The sequence below is a fragment of the Capra hircus genome, chromosome 13 (genome assembly GCF_001704415.2).
Source record: "Capra hircus breed San Clemente chromosome 13, ASM170441v1, whole genome shotgun sequence".
In the NCBI taxonomy this organism is placed as follows: domain Eukaryota; kingdom Metazoa; phylum Chordata; class Mammalia; order Artiodactyla; family Bovidae; genus Capra; species Capra hircus.
Window position 1 is genome coordinate 51,451,819 of NC_030820.1, and position 14,330 is coordinate 51,466,148.

Consider the following 14,330-nt stretch of genomic DNA (forward strand, 5'->3'; position numbering starts at 1 on the left):
TTAACACAACATTGTAAATCAACTATACTTCAAGTAAAAAACGGATCATAGACCTAAGTGAATCTAAAATTGTAAAACTTCTTGAAGAAAGTATAGGAGAAATTTTTTATGACCTCAAGTTATGTAAAACACTCTTGACGCTCTGACTCCACAAGATCTGCCGAAGAAGAGATGTGATACATTTGGAATTCACCAAAATTAAAAACTTCTGCTCTTCATTTTTTGTTCATGATGCATCACATCATGATCTTTTTTAAAAAATAAATTATTTATTTGTTTTTGGCTGTGCTGGGTCGCCGTTCCTTTGCCTGGGCTTTCTCTGGTTGCGACAAGCGAGGGCTTTCTTCTTTGCGGTGCGCCAGCTTCTCATTGTGGTGGCTTCTCTTGTTGTGGAGCACAGGCTCTGGAACTCAGGCTCAGGAGTTGTGGTGCCACATGTAGAATCTCCCCAGACCAGGGGTTGAACCCATGTCCCCTGCATTGGCAGGTGAATTCTTATCCACTGTGCCACCAGGAAAGTCCTCGCATCATCTTTAAGAAAATATATGTTTTAATAGCAGAATGACAATTTGAGTACAACTAGAAAAATTTTGCCCACTAAATATATTTTTTAAAAATTTCAAAGAATAGACATCTGCTTTAAGAATATTGATGTCTGTATTATTGAATATGTCACTAAAATGTCAGAAATATATATACATTATCCATGACCATGTAGCCATATTCCTTTGTAGAAATTCTAAAGTTTTGGCTTTCATACATGTAGTAACTGCATCCTTGGAAGACAAGACATGATGCGCATGTGTGAGCTTCAGTCGCAGGAGTTACCTCAGATCTGGAAAATCTACCTCTTAGAATGTCCAGTTCTGACGTGAGCTTGCCACACCCCCAGAGGAAAAAGTGCACTGGACAAGGAAAAAGCGCACTGACATCCCAGCCCCATTTCCATTCCAATGTCACAATCCTCCAGCCAGATTGGGAGAAAGACAGCTAACCATGCAAACAAATGTCTAAGGGGGTATGAGAGGCCAAGGGACCCTCCCACAGGACTGGGGAGCATGGAGAAGTACAGCTGCAAGGATGAAACTTTACCCTGATCAAGTACACAGGACCGGAACAGGACAGTTTTTTAAACTTTATATGAAAAGCCTGGCGTGCTGCAGTCCATGGGGCTGCAAAGAGTCAGACACGACTGAGCGCCTGAACTGAACTTATATGAAAATAGAACATTCTAAAGTTCTTATCATGCTTTGTTAAAGTGAGAACTGCCCTAAAGTTATCCTAAGTCTATTCCTTTCAACTCATGAAATGCTATTACATGGGAAAAGATTCTGTGCATTTGGAAATGAAGTTAGTTAAGATGACTGGATTATCCATCTGGTCCCTCCCTGTCATCTCAGTGTTTCTATGACAGAGAAAGTGGCAGAGGGAGATTGGACTATAGCGGATTGGACCATGACAGCAGGCAACAACTTCTCTTTAAAGAACACTGTTAAGAGAATGAAAAGGCAAGCCACAGACTGGAAGAAATGATTTACAAGTAACATAGCTTATAAAAGACTTACACCCAGAATATATAAAGACCTCTTTCTCAAAACTCAATAATAAGAAAATGATTCAATTTTTAAAATGGGTGAAAGATTTAAAGAGATACTTCACCACATAAAATATACAGATGACAAATAAACACATGTAAAATCATTAGTCAAATGCAAATTAAAGCCATAGCGATATATTCATTTCAATGGTTAAAAAAAGAGGGGGCTGCCAATACCAGGTGTTGACAAGGATATGGAGCAATGGTAACCCTCACATATTGTTTGTTGATGTGGATGCAAAATTGTTCACTTACTCCTGAAAACTGTTCTATGGTTTCTTGAAAAAGTTATTATTACCACTAACCCAGCTGTCCCATTAACAGGCAGTGGTCCAAGTGGAATAAATATCTATATTCACACAAAAAGCTGTATGTGAATATTTATAGTGCCTCTCCTGTAATCATCAAAACTTTATAAGTTTTAAACAGATTAGAATTTTAATTATAGTCCACTTTGAGTTAATTTTCATATAGGGTGCAAGTCATGAATTGAAGTTCATTTTTTGCGTTTGGATATTCACTTGTTCCAGTTCTATTTGTTTATTTTAATTTTGAGGGGCCACATGGTTTGCAGGATCTTCGTTCCTCCACCAGGGATTGAACTCTGGCAGTGAAAGTGTGGATTCTTAATTACTGGTGTGTATGTCCTAAGTCATTCAGTTGTGTCTGACTCTTTGTGACCCCATGGACTGTAGCCCATCAGGCCTCTCTGTCCATGAGATCCTCCGGACAAGAATACTGGAGTGTGTTGCCGTTTCCTCCTCCAGGGGATCTTCCTGACCCAGGAATCAAACCGGCATCTCTTATGTATCCTGCATTGGCAGACAGGCTCTTCACCACTAGCGCCGCCGGGGAAGCCCTTGGGAATAAAGCATAAGTAAAAAGAATAGTGAACTTGGGGGTCTTAAGACAATGTGCACCTGCTCCACACTCCTTTCCTTTCCCACCCAGTGGAATCCACAGGATACTGGTCTCAGACATGCAGACAAAGATGAGGCCTGGGGATGACAGAACTATATGACAGAAGAAACCCAAGTCCCTAAATGACGAAGTGGAACAGAGCCAGGAATGCTCACTGAGGTCTGATATGTCAGAGGTAATTACACACGGCCTTCTCTAAGTCCCTAACATCTCCTTACCCCTTTGGTGTCTTTACTATAACAGCCTAGCTTTACCTTAACTCCTGAATTCTGAAACAATTAAAAAATGGAACAAAAGAATGTGACATCTGGAGCCCTGAAGACTACCTTTATTATTGATAGAACTGATACTAGAGAATGCAACTCCCATCTGCCGGCAAGGAGGCTTCACAGACCTGAATAACAGCTGTTTACCACCCAGGACACAAGGAACTGGACCTTCACAACCCTTTCCTCCCACTCCGAGTTCCTGCATTTGCACTGTGACAGCCTGCTTCCCGGTAGGTCACCCTCATCCCAAGAGGGACTGGAGAGGAAGGGGTGGGATTTTGCCTGCTCCTTTCTTCTCGCCCTCCCCCTCCCCAGATCAGCTGCTCTCTGGGAGGAGTGTTACCTCAGGGAGAGCTCTCTAAATGGATGAAAATATCAGGAAATGGAGAAAATATTTCTGAGCTTTGCCCCATGGATAATCATCTTTTATGATGCTGGAAAAACTTCTGGTATAATTTCAAACCACTCCAGATTTTTAAACTCAATTCAGTCAGTTCAGTTTCTCAGTCATATCCGACTCTTTGTGACCCCATGGACTGCAGCATGCCAGGCTTCCCAGTCCATCACCAACTCCCAGCACTTGCTCAAACTCATGTCCATCGAGTCGGTGATGCCATCCAACCATCTCATCCTCTGTCATCCCCTTCTCCTCCCGCCTTCAATCTTTCCCAGCATCAGGGTTTTTTCCAGTGAGTTAGTTCTTCACATCAGGTGGCCAAAATATTAGAGATTCAGCTTCAGCATCAGTCCTTCCAATGAATATTCAGGGCTGATTTCCTTTAGGATGGACTGGTGGGATCTCCTTGCAGTCCAAGGGACTCTCAAGAGTCTTCTCCAACACCACAGTTCAAAAGCATCAGTTCTTCGGTGCTCAGCTTTCTTTATAGTCCAACTGTCACATCCATACATGCTACTGGAAAAACCATAGCTTTGACTAGATGGACCTTTGTTGGCAAAGTAATGTCTCTGCTTTTTGATACGTTGTCTAGGTTGGTCATAGCTTTTCTTCCAAGGAGCAAGTGTCTTTTAATTTCATGGCTGCAGTCACCATCTGCAGTGATTTTGGAGCCCAAGAAAATAAAGTCTGTCTCTGTTTCCATTGTTTCCCCATCTATTTGCTATGAAGTGATGGGACCAGATGCCATGGTCTTAGTTTTTTGAATGTTGGGTTTTAAGCCAACTTTTTCACTCTCTTCTTTCACTTTCATCAAGAGGCTCTTTAGTTTTTCTTTGCTTTTTGCCATAAGGGTGGTATTATCTGCATATCTGAGATTATTGATATTTTTCCCGGCAATCTTGATTCCAGCTTGTACTTCATCCTCCCCAGCATTTTGCATGATGTATTCTACATATAAGTTAAATAAGTAGGGTGGCAATATAGAGCCTTGATGTACTCCTTTTCCTATTTGGAACCAGTCTGTTGTTCCATGTCTGGTTCTAACTCTTGCTTCTTGACCTGCATACAGATTTTTCAGGAGGCAGGTAAGGTGGTCTGGTATTCGCATCTCTTGACGAATTTTCCACAGTTTGTTGTGATCCACACAGTAAAAGTTTAGTTTAAAATCTACACTATACTAAATTTAGTAGGTATGGAAGTAGGGCAAACTTATTTTCCACATAGACTCTACTGAAGACTGAGATTGCTGTCCTTCAGTGTTGTACTGGAGGAGCTAAATAGTACAGTGTGACATAAAAATGAATCACAGCAATGAATGCTCAGTGATGATTGTATTTTTCAGACTAGAATGTTCTGTCCTAAAGCTTCTCACAGCTGGGAAGAGCTCATCACTGAGGTTGCCCGCAGAATTCTGGCATGCACACATATGCATTTTTATTTTACAAATGAGTATTATTTCATCATGTATAGATACTAATTCACATTTTTTTTAACAGAGTAAATTTGGGGTATCTCTTCATATCAGAACATTTATCTCTACCACAATCTTTTTGTTTTTTAGTTTTTACTAAGAGAAATTACAAATATACAAAAAAGTATAGCCACTAAATAAAGACCCATGGGGTATTCACTCCCCTCCTTCACTCTCACAGTTTTCAGCACAAGGTCCTTTTCTCATCTCTACGTCCGCCCCCTCCTCCCACTCTCAAGTCACCCCAGCAGACATCCCATGTTATCTATAAATGTTCCAGTGTGCATCTCAAATAAGAGAGTTTTTTAAAAGTTGTTTATTTTTAAAATTGCTTTTATTGGAGTATAGTAGCTTTACAATGTAGTGTTAGTTTCTGCTGTACAGCAAAGTAAGCCAGCTATATGTATACATATAGCCCTTTCTGTTTGGATTTCCTTCCCATTTAGTTCACCACAGAGCACTGAGTAGAGTGCCCTGTGCCATACAGTAGGCTCTCATTAGTTATCTATTTTATACATAGTAGTGTACATATGGCAATCCTGATCTCCTAATTCATCTGCCCCCCATTTCCCCTTTGGTGTCCATACATTTGTTATCTGTGTCTCTGTCTCTATTTCTGCTTGCAAATATATTCATCTGTATCATTTTCTAGATTCCACATATACATGATACAATACAATATTTGTTTTTCTCTGTCTGACTTACTTCACTCAGTATGACAAGCTCTAGGTCCATCCATGTTGCTGCAAATGGCACAATTTCATTCTTTAATAGCTGAGTAATATTCCATTGCATATATGTATCATATCTTCTTTATCCTTTCCTCTGTTGATAGACATTTAGGTTGCTTCCAGAGAGGGACTTTTCTTTAAGATATGACCATAGACTATAGTCACACACATGCAGGCCCCAAGCCCAAATTCAATAATATACATTATTATCAAATATTCAGGCACTGTTCAAATTTCCCCAAGTGTCCCATGAATACATTCTGTGTGAGTGATTCACTGATATTTGAGTCCATCTTTTTTTAAGGTACAAAAGGGAATATTGATTTTCACAGTGCTTCAGCCATCTTATTTTCCTGAACGTCTTGTAGAGAATGGCTTCCAATCTCTTTTTACTGCATTTATTATAAGAAGGCATAACCATGAGATGACCTTATTGTGCGTATGTCACCCAGTGTAGCCTGATCTGTTTAGCTACATATTAGAATAATGTTATTTTGTACTAAATTACTTTCCTTTTCTCTGTATTACTGCTAGGATTTGAAATAAAAGACCCTGATGCTGGGAAAGATTGAAGATGGGACAACAGAGGATGAGATGGCCTCATCGACTTGATGGACATGAGTTTGAGCAAGTTCTGGGAGTTGGTGATGGACAGGGAAGCCCGGCATGTTGCAGTCCATGGGGCTGCAAAGAGTGGACACGACTGAACTACCGAACGGAACCGAACGGAAATGAACTGAACTGAACAGAGTGAGACAGGCTCCTGTTTTATTTGGAGTGGGTGTGCAACCTCTGAAATCGTTGGTCCCATAGCAGGAGTAAGTGAAGGGGGAGAGAGGTTAGGCTTTTATAGATTCTCCAAAATGGTCTTCAATCCAGGAACAGATGGAAAGCACAGGATGCAAGCATCCCTCTGTTCGTGTCTTCTGCTTTTGTTGTCGTTTCTGTGGCTATGGGCTCTCAGGAACCCCTGTCGTGCAGGGTCCCCAGTGCTGTCACGTTCCTTTACTGCACACGCAGGAGCAGGGCTCCTGGCTTCCTCACAACACTGGGGACCCAGGGTCTTCCAGCCCAGCCCCTCTTCACCACCACCCCTTCTGAGGGTACCGGCTGCCTCCTGTGGCCTGAGAGGCCAGCTCCTTGAAGACTGGAGAGCCCTTCATTGGCCCCCGCCAAGCTCCTCCCCCTGCCCTGCCCCGCCCCGCCCCGGTCCCGCCCCGCCCCGCCCCGCCCCGCCCCAGGACAGCCCTCTAGGGTGGCTCAAGCCTACTTCCAGGTGTCAAGAAGTCTCACTCTCCCCGACTGACCGCCAGCCCTTTCTCTGGTCCTCTGTCAGACCCTTGTCATTGTCTGCCCAACTCTCCCTTTAGACCTCAGAAAGTGAAAGAAAGTGAAGTCGCTGAGTCGTGTCCGACGCTTTGCGACCCCATGGACGGTAGCCAGCCAGGCTCCTCCGTCCATGGGATTTTCCAAGCAAGAATACTAGAGTGGGTTGCCGCTTCTCTAGGGTGTCTTCCCAACCCAGGGATCGAACTCGGGTCTCTCGCACTGCAGGCAAACTCTTTACCGTCTGAGCCACCAAGTTCCTCCTATGTCCAGCCTGTTTGGAGTTGGAAACTGGGGGCTGTTTCTATCTGCCTGGGAGCCCGCCGTGCGGTACCCCCACCCCTTCTTCCATCCACCCCTATAGGATGGCGCCCTGGACCGCGGCTCTGATTCCGTTTGAAGCGCCGAGAGCCGAGCCGAGGATCTTGGATTCCCCCAAAGCCCTTCCCTCCCCGTTCTGACACTCAGACACGAGGCTTGTTGGAGGGGAAAAAAAGGCTTTATTTCATTGTCATAATTCCTGGGGATGATTACAGAGGGAGTAAGGGTTGCGCTCCGATGGTGTCAGGGGCCGGCCGGTCTCAGTGCTGGGAGAAGGCGGCCTCGGGGTCGCAGGCGGGATCCGCGTGGCAGCCGTCTGCACAGAGAGACGCCGAGTCAGGGCCACCCTGGCCCGGCCCGCCTGGTTCCGGAGCCCCGGCCCCGTCTCGGCCCCTGCCCGACTCACCCGGGCTGCAGCAGATGCCGGCGGCGGCGCAGCGGCCCCCGCTCCCGCAGGGCTTCTGGCCGGACTGGCAGGGCGACGGCAGGTAGTTCTCCTCTTGGCAGCGCAGCGCCTCGGCCGTGCCCACGAAGCAGCCCAGCTCGTCCCCGCAGCAGATGCTGGGCCCGAAGCAGCGGCCTTTGCCCCCGGGGCCGCAGGGGAGACACTGGCGGGAGGGCGGGGATGAGCCGGGGCCGGGAGGGGACCGGCCGGGGAGGGAGACCCTGTGGGGTGGGGGGCTGAGCCGGGCGGGCGAGGGCGGCCTGAGGAGCGCGGGAGATGGCGGGTCTCCCCGGCTCTCTTTGGGCCCAGAATTGGTCGAAGGAGGGCAGTCAAAAGCTCCTCCGCTCCCTCGATTCCCAGGCTAGGTGGGGCCGGTACGCGGTCAGCACGGGAAAGGGGGCGGCGGGGGCGACCCTGTGGCAGGGGGCCTGCCAGCCCCCAGCGCCACGGGACGAGGGCGGGGCGCTCACCGTGCGCACGTCGAGGTCCAGCACCGCGCGCTTGCCGCCCAGGGGGCAGTTCTGAATGTAGCAGGCGGAGGTCAACGCCAGGAGGCCGAGCAGGCAGCAGGCGAGGCTGGAACCTGCCATGGTGCAGACGCGCTGGGCTCCGGGCCGGGGACTGCGGCCGTCTCTCGGGTCTGGCCTTTTAAGCCCGGCGGCCGCGTGGGCGGAACGGTGTCTAAGAGGGCAGCCGCATGACTGGTCACTGCGCGCCGCTGCGGGTCAGGCCCTGCGCCCCCGGCGCGCCCCCTTATTTGCAGGGGCTGTGCCGGGTCAAGGTTATGTCTGCTAATGGCTAATGTTACGGGAGATGATAGCGAGTGCCGCTAGGGGAAGCAAGCAGCTCTGGGCAGGGAGCCTGTGCGGTGGCCTGGGTCCTAGGGTGGGACAGGGAGTATGGGGGCTGCGGCCCAACCGAGGACTCTCTCATTCCTTTGGGGTGAGGGGTCAGGATGAACACTCGGGCCCTCCAGGCGAGAAGAGATTGGTTCAGGACTCCCCCATCTGCCCTCTTGGCCAACCACACACACCCCCTAGCCCCCTCTGCAAGCAAGTTCTCTTCCTGAAATCTGATTTCCTGGAACCCCAGCCCCGCTCCCTACACCAACATCCATTAACCTGGAGGAGGCTCTTGGATATGAAAAGATTTTATTTTCTCTCTTCTAAGTGAAATTCAGCCTTTCCTTCAACTATAAGGTAGGCAACAAACCACAGTGGAATTTGCAATACCTGTGACTTCGTCACAAACTGAAATGGCTGATATCCTCCTACTGCATTACAACAGCTACTGCAAATGTCTCTAAACATCAGGCTCACTATCACTGTGAAATTATGGATTATTGGACCATCCTGCCACTAGATCTTGTTAGCTAAATAAAGCAGCACATTTGTGACTGTATCTCAAACGTTTTGATATTTTGATACCTGATCATAAATATAGCTGGTTCCTTTTCTAATTTCATGTCTTTTGTTTGATTTTTTTGCATTTTTAATGTACAGTATCTTAAAATGAAAATAATTAAAAGAAAGAGAGACTACCTCAGTGGAGTGTTGGTCAGTGTTGCCATGAACAGGGAGGTTCAGCATGGATCCTCCTTCAAGAAGGCACTTGCCACCAGCTTCTGGGAGAGTGGTCAGCAGATAGCCTTTGGCTGACAGCCCATCCAAGGCCTGCCTCAGCTACAGACAGCTGCCTCATCCAAGGTCGTGGTCACACCATTCTCCGGCGGCCCATATTCAATGACTGGTCCATTTTGGCCCAATGCTGGTCAACTCTGAAGGACTATTTCAGCTTAGGACATCCTTGTGGGGTCAACTGAGGCCTGCATGGAAGTTTTCTCTCTGTCTAGCTCTGTTTCCAGCCCGTCCCTCTCACAGGTGTGGGTCCCAAGGACCCTTGGTAATAAGCATGTATGTTAGTTGCTCAGTCATGTCCGACTTTTTGAGACCCCATGGACTGCAGCCCACCAGGCTCCTCTGGCTATGGAATTTTCCAGGCAAGAATACTGTAGCAGGTTGCCATTTCCTTCTCCAGGGGTAATAACCATCTTGCATGTTAGACTTCATTTCACTCTGCTCTCTGGGGACTTCAATGTGCAAGAGGAAAAGATGAGATCATTGGCACTCGTGGAAGAGAGGCAGCCTCCTCTGCACTCTTGCTGACCCTCTTAGAGGAGGGTGCTGAGGCTGCCAAGCTGAGCAGGTCAAGCTGGCCTGGACTATCAGTCAGCAGCTGATCTTGTTTCTCACACAAATCAGTTCATTGGCATGGCTGGTCTAGAAGGCCAAGGGCTCGACCCTGGAGGCAGCCCCAGAAAGTCCTCCCGCCTGCCCTGTGGGGATGTTGACCTCACCCAAGTTAACAAATGCACAGAGATTACTTCGGCCTCATGGCCCCCAGAGGGCTGGCGTTCCTTTGTCTGTTCAACAACTGTCATCTGAAGATGCACCAGGTCCCAGGACAGATGCTTGGAAATACCAGTGAACCAAACAGACAAAAATCCCAGCCCTCAGGGGCTTATATCCTAGTGGAAGAGGAGAGGCAATAAGCATATTTCAGTAGGTTAGGGGTGGTAAGTAAGTGCTGTGGAGGAAAGCCGGAGGCAAATCACAGTTTTCCTGAAGTCTTCAGCCTAGGCCTGTTTGTGAAGGTGACATCTTGACATTTGAAGGAGGTGAAAAAGAAGCCACGTGGATGTCTGAGGGTGGCCTGGTTTTCTATCGCTAAGTCCCAAATGACCGCAAATTTAGTATCTTAAAACAGTATCCACTTTTTATCCCACAGTTTCTGTGGGTTTGGGCACTGCTCAGCTGGGCCTTCTGGGTCACAGGGCTACTGTCAAGGTGTCAGCCAGGCTGCATTCCCTTCTGGAGTCTGGGATATTGTTGACATAATGCAACGCTTATAGCTGTAGAACTCATGTGATTTGCATCTTCAAGGCCAGCAACAGAAAGAAGGTCTTTGGTGCTTCAAGTCTCTGAGTGCAAGCAACCTTCTTTTTAAAGGTCTCACCTGATAAAGCCAGCCGCAGGATCACCTTTGAACTCAAAATCAAAGTGATTAATTTGGATAATTACCAAATTATCCAAACTACCGCACAATTGCACTCATCTCACATGCTAGTAAAGTAATGCTCAAAATTCTCCAAGCCATGCTTCAGCAATACGTGAACCGTGAACTTCCAGATGTTCAAGCTGGTTTTAGAAAAGGCAGAGGAACCAGAGATCAAATAGCCAACATCCTCTGGATCATGGAAAAAGCAAGAGAGTTCCAGAAAAACATCTATTTCTGCTTTATTGACTATGCCAAAGCCTTTGACTGTGTGGATCACAATAAACTATGGAAAATTCTGAGAGAGATGGGAATACCAGACCACCTAACCTGCCTCTTGAGAAATCTGTATGCAGGTCAGGAAGCAACAGTTAAAACTGGACATAGAACAACAGACTGGTTCCAAATAGGAAAAGGAGTACATCAAGGCTGTATATTGTCACCCTGTTTATTTAACTTCTATGCAGAGTACATCATGAGAAACGCTGGGCTGGAAGAAACACAAGCTGCAATCAAGATTGCCGGGAGAAATATCAATAACCTCAGATATGCAGATGACACCACCCTTATGGCAGAAAGTGAAGAGGAACTAAAAAGCCTCTTGATGAAAGTGAAAGAGGACAGTGAAAAAGTTGGCTTAAAGCTCAACATTCAGAAAACGAAGATCATGGCATCCAGTCCCATCACTTCATGGGAAATAGGTGGGGAAACCATGGAAACAGTGTCAGACTTTATTTTTGGGGGCTCCCAAATCACTGCAGATGGTGACTGCAGCCATGAAATTAAAAGACACTTACTCCTTGGAAGAAAAGTTATGACCAACCTAGATAGCATGTTGAAAAGCAGAGACATTACTTTGCCAACAAAGGTCCGTCTAGTCAAGGCTATGGTTTTTCCAGTAGTCGTGTATGGATGTGAGAGTTGGACTGTGAAGAAAGCTGAGCACGAAAGAATTGATGCTTTTGAACTGTGGTGTTGGAGAAGACTCTTGAGAGTCCCTTGGACTGCAAGGAGATCCAACCAGTCCATTCTGAAGGAGATCAGCCCTGGGATTTCTTTGGGAGGAATGATGCTAAAGCTGAAACTCTGGTACTTTGGCCACCTCATGCTAAGAGTTGAGTCATTGGAAAAGACTTTGATGCTGGGAGGGATTGCGGGCAGGAGGAGAAGGGGATGACAGAGAATGAGATGGCTGGATGGCATCACGGACTTGATGGACGTGAGTCTGAGTGAACTCTGGGTGTTGGTGATGGACAGGAAGTCCTGGCGTCGTACTGCGATTCATGGGATCGCAAAGAGTCGGACACGACTGAGCGACTGAACTGAACTGAACTTGGATAATTGGGCCCATAATTACATCTGCAAAATCCTTTCATATTTAGCTTATAGTGTAATCATCAGAGTGACTTCCCAGTACTTTTACTGTATTCTTCTATGGGTTAGAAGAAAGTTACAGGTCCTACCTGCATGCAACAGGAGGGGATTATGCAAAGGTGTGGATACTTGGGGCTTCCTACGTGGCGCTAGTGGTAAAGAACCCATCTGTCAATGCAGGAGACGTGAGAGACTAGGGTTCCATCCCTGGGTCGGGAAGATCCCCTGGGGGAGGGCATGGTAACCCATTCCAGTATTCTTGCCTGGAGAATCCCAAGGACAGAGGAGCCTGGTGGGTTACAGTCCATGGGTCACAAAGAGTCGGACATGACTGAAGTGACTTAGCGTGCGTACACACACACATAGGTGTACCAGGGATGGGAATCCCAGGGCCATTTTAGAATTCTTATGTCTGACCTGTCACTTTCTTTTGGAGGGAGACTTATGTAGGCAGGGAAAAGAGCAAGTGCAAAAGAACTGAGGTGGAATGTCTGACACGTTCAAGGAACAGCAAGAAGGCCAGTGGGACTGGAGTGGAGTGACTGAGTCTTGAGGTCGGAATGGTCACATGGGCCTGGGTCACATAGGACCAAATGAAATGGGAAACCAGAGAGGGTTCTGAGAAGTGGAGTGATGTTAAGAGGTGTTATGTGATCCAGCTTGCATGTTACTAGCACAAATTTGGATATCGTGTTGCAGAAAGACTGTGGGGAAAAGGTGGAAGCAGGAAAGAGGAGGCTCCTGCAGCAATCCGTGCAAGGGATGATGGTGGGCTGGACCAATGTGGTAGGGTGCATGGGGGTAGAAGTGACCCAATTCTGGATGTATTTAAAAGAAAGTACCAACTGAGGTTTGCTGATGGGTTGGATATGAGTGGGTTAGGAAAAGAGGAGTCAAGCAGTGGGAAGGATGAAGCTTAGTGTGGACTAACAGATGCTCATCACACACCCAAGGAGACTGAGCAGGCATCCGGGTTTTAGAATCTGGAGTTTAGAAGAGAGGACTGGGCTGCAGATATGTAAATTTGGAAATCATCAGTACCAATATTTAAAGGCACAGACCTGAGTGAGATGGCTTAGGGGGAGTGATTTGAACCCCAAGTAAGGTAGGAGAAAACAAGAGTATGAAGACAGGATCACAAGGAGGAGGAAATGATCAGATGTGCAAATGCTTCCTGACTTGAAAGTTGAACTTCTTTATTTAAACAACTTCAATAAAGTATAATTTATACAGGGCTTCCTTGATGGCTCAGTGGTAAAGAATCCTCCTTCCAATGTAGGAGATGTGGGTTCAGTCCTTGGGTTGGGAAGATCCCCTGGAGAAGGAAATGACAAGACACTCAGTACTGTTGCGTGGAAAATGTCATGGACAGAGGAACCTGGCTGGTTACAGTCCATGGGGTCACAAAATAGTCAGACACGACTTAGCAACTAAACAAAAACAACAACATAATTTATACAACATAAAATTCGCCCATTGTAACAGCAGCATTTGATGATTTTTATTACAGTAAACAGTTATGCAACCATCGCCTCAATCCAATTTTAGAATGCTTCCGTTCTAGGAAGAAGTCCTTCATATCTGTTTGCCATCACTCCCTGTTCCTACCCTCAGCCCCAGGAAACTACTGACATAGATTCAATGTTTCTAGAAAGTTCTTATAAATTTAACCATATACAGTATGTAATCTTTTGTGTCTTGCTTCTTTAACTTGCCATTGCGCTGTTGAGGCTCATCCAAATGACTGTGTGTGTCAGTGGTTCGTTCCTCTGTATTATTGAGAAGTAGTCCATAGATGAACCACATTTTGTTTACCCATTCATCAGTTCACGGACAAGAAGCAACAGTTAGAACCAGACATGGAACAATAGACTGGTTCAAAATTGGGAAAGGAGTATGATACGGTTGTGTATTGTCACCCAGCTTATTTAACTTATATGCAGAGTACATTATGTGAAATGCCAGACTGGATGAATCACAACTGAAATCAAGAATGCCAGGAGAAATATCAACAAGTTCAGATAGGCAGATGATACCACTTGAATGGCAGAAAGTGAAGAGGAACTAAAGAGACTCTTCAGGGTGAAAGAGGGGAGTGAAAAAGCTGGCTTGAAACTCAATATTAAAAAAACTAAAATCAGACTTCCCCGGTGGCACAGTGGATAAAGAATCCATCGGCCAATGCAAGGGACAAAGTTTCAATCCCTGGTCCAGGGAGATTCCACTTGCCTTAGTTAGAATAGGAAACAGGAGTCCAGAATGGTGGTGGCTAAAAGACAAGGAAGGGAAAAGCTCACAAAAATAGAACAAAGGAAGGTCAAAGGAAGGTCTGAGCATCTGAGTGAGAACCTCAGGTGGAGCAAACAGCACTCCTGGCTAGCCCAGTTTACACAGGGCAGGCCCAGGGGGAGGAAAGAAAACATA

General features: G+C 46.4%; 1 protein-coding gene across 1 annotated transcript; it reads right to left on the reverse strand.

Annotated features, from left to right (window-relative positions):
• On the reverse strand, positions 7,193-8,114 carry OXT (oxytocin/neurophysin I prepropeptide). The gene is made up of 3 exons (XM_018057424.1): positions 7,949-8,114; positions 7,440-7,641; positions 7,193-7,349 (listed from the first exon to the last, which is right to left on the reverse strand). Exons 1-3 carry the CDS (start codon positions 8,066-8,068, stop codon positions 7,294-7,296), a joined length of 378 nt encoding a protein of 125 aa, XP_017912913.1. The 5' UTR covers positions 8,069-8,114; the 3' UTR covers positions 7,193-7,293.

Excerpts from the sequence above, each read along its gene's own strand:
- OXT (XM_018057424.1), bottom strand. The coding sequence starts at position 8,068 with ATGGCAGGTTCCAGCCTCGCCTGCTGCCTGCTCGGCCTCCTGGCGTTG. Across the intron at positions 7,642-7,948 it reads TGGACCTCGACGTGCGCACG|TGTCTCCCCTGCGGCCCCGG; the intron begins GTGAGCGCCCCG and ends CCCTCCCGCCAG. Across the intron at positions 7,350-7,439 it reads CGGCATCTGCTGCAGCCCGG|ACGGCTGCCACGCGGATCCC; the intron begins GTGAGTCGGGCA and ends CTCTCTGTGCAG.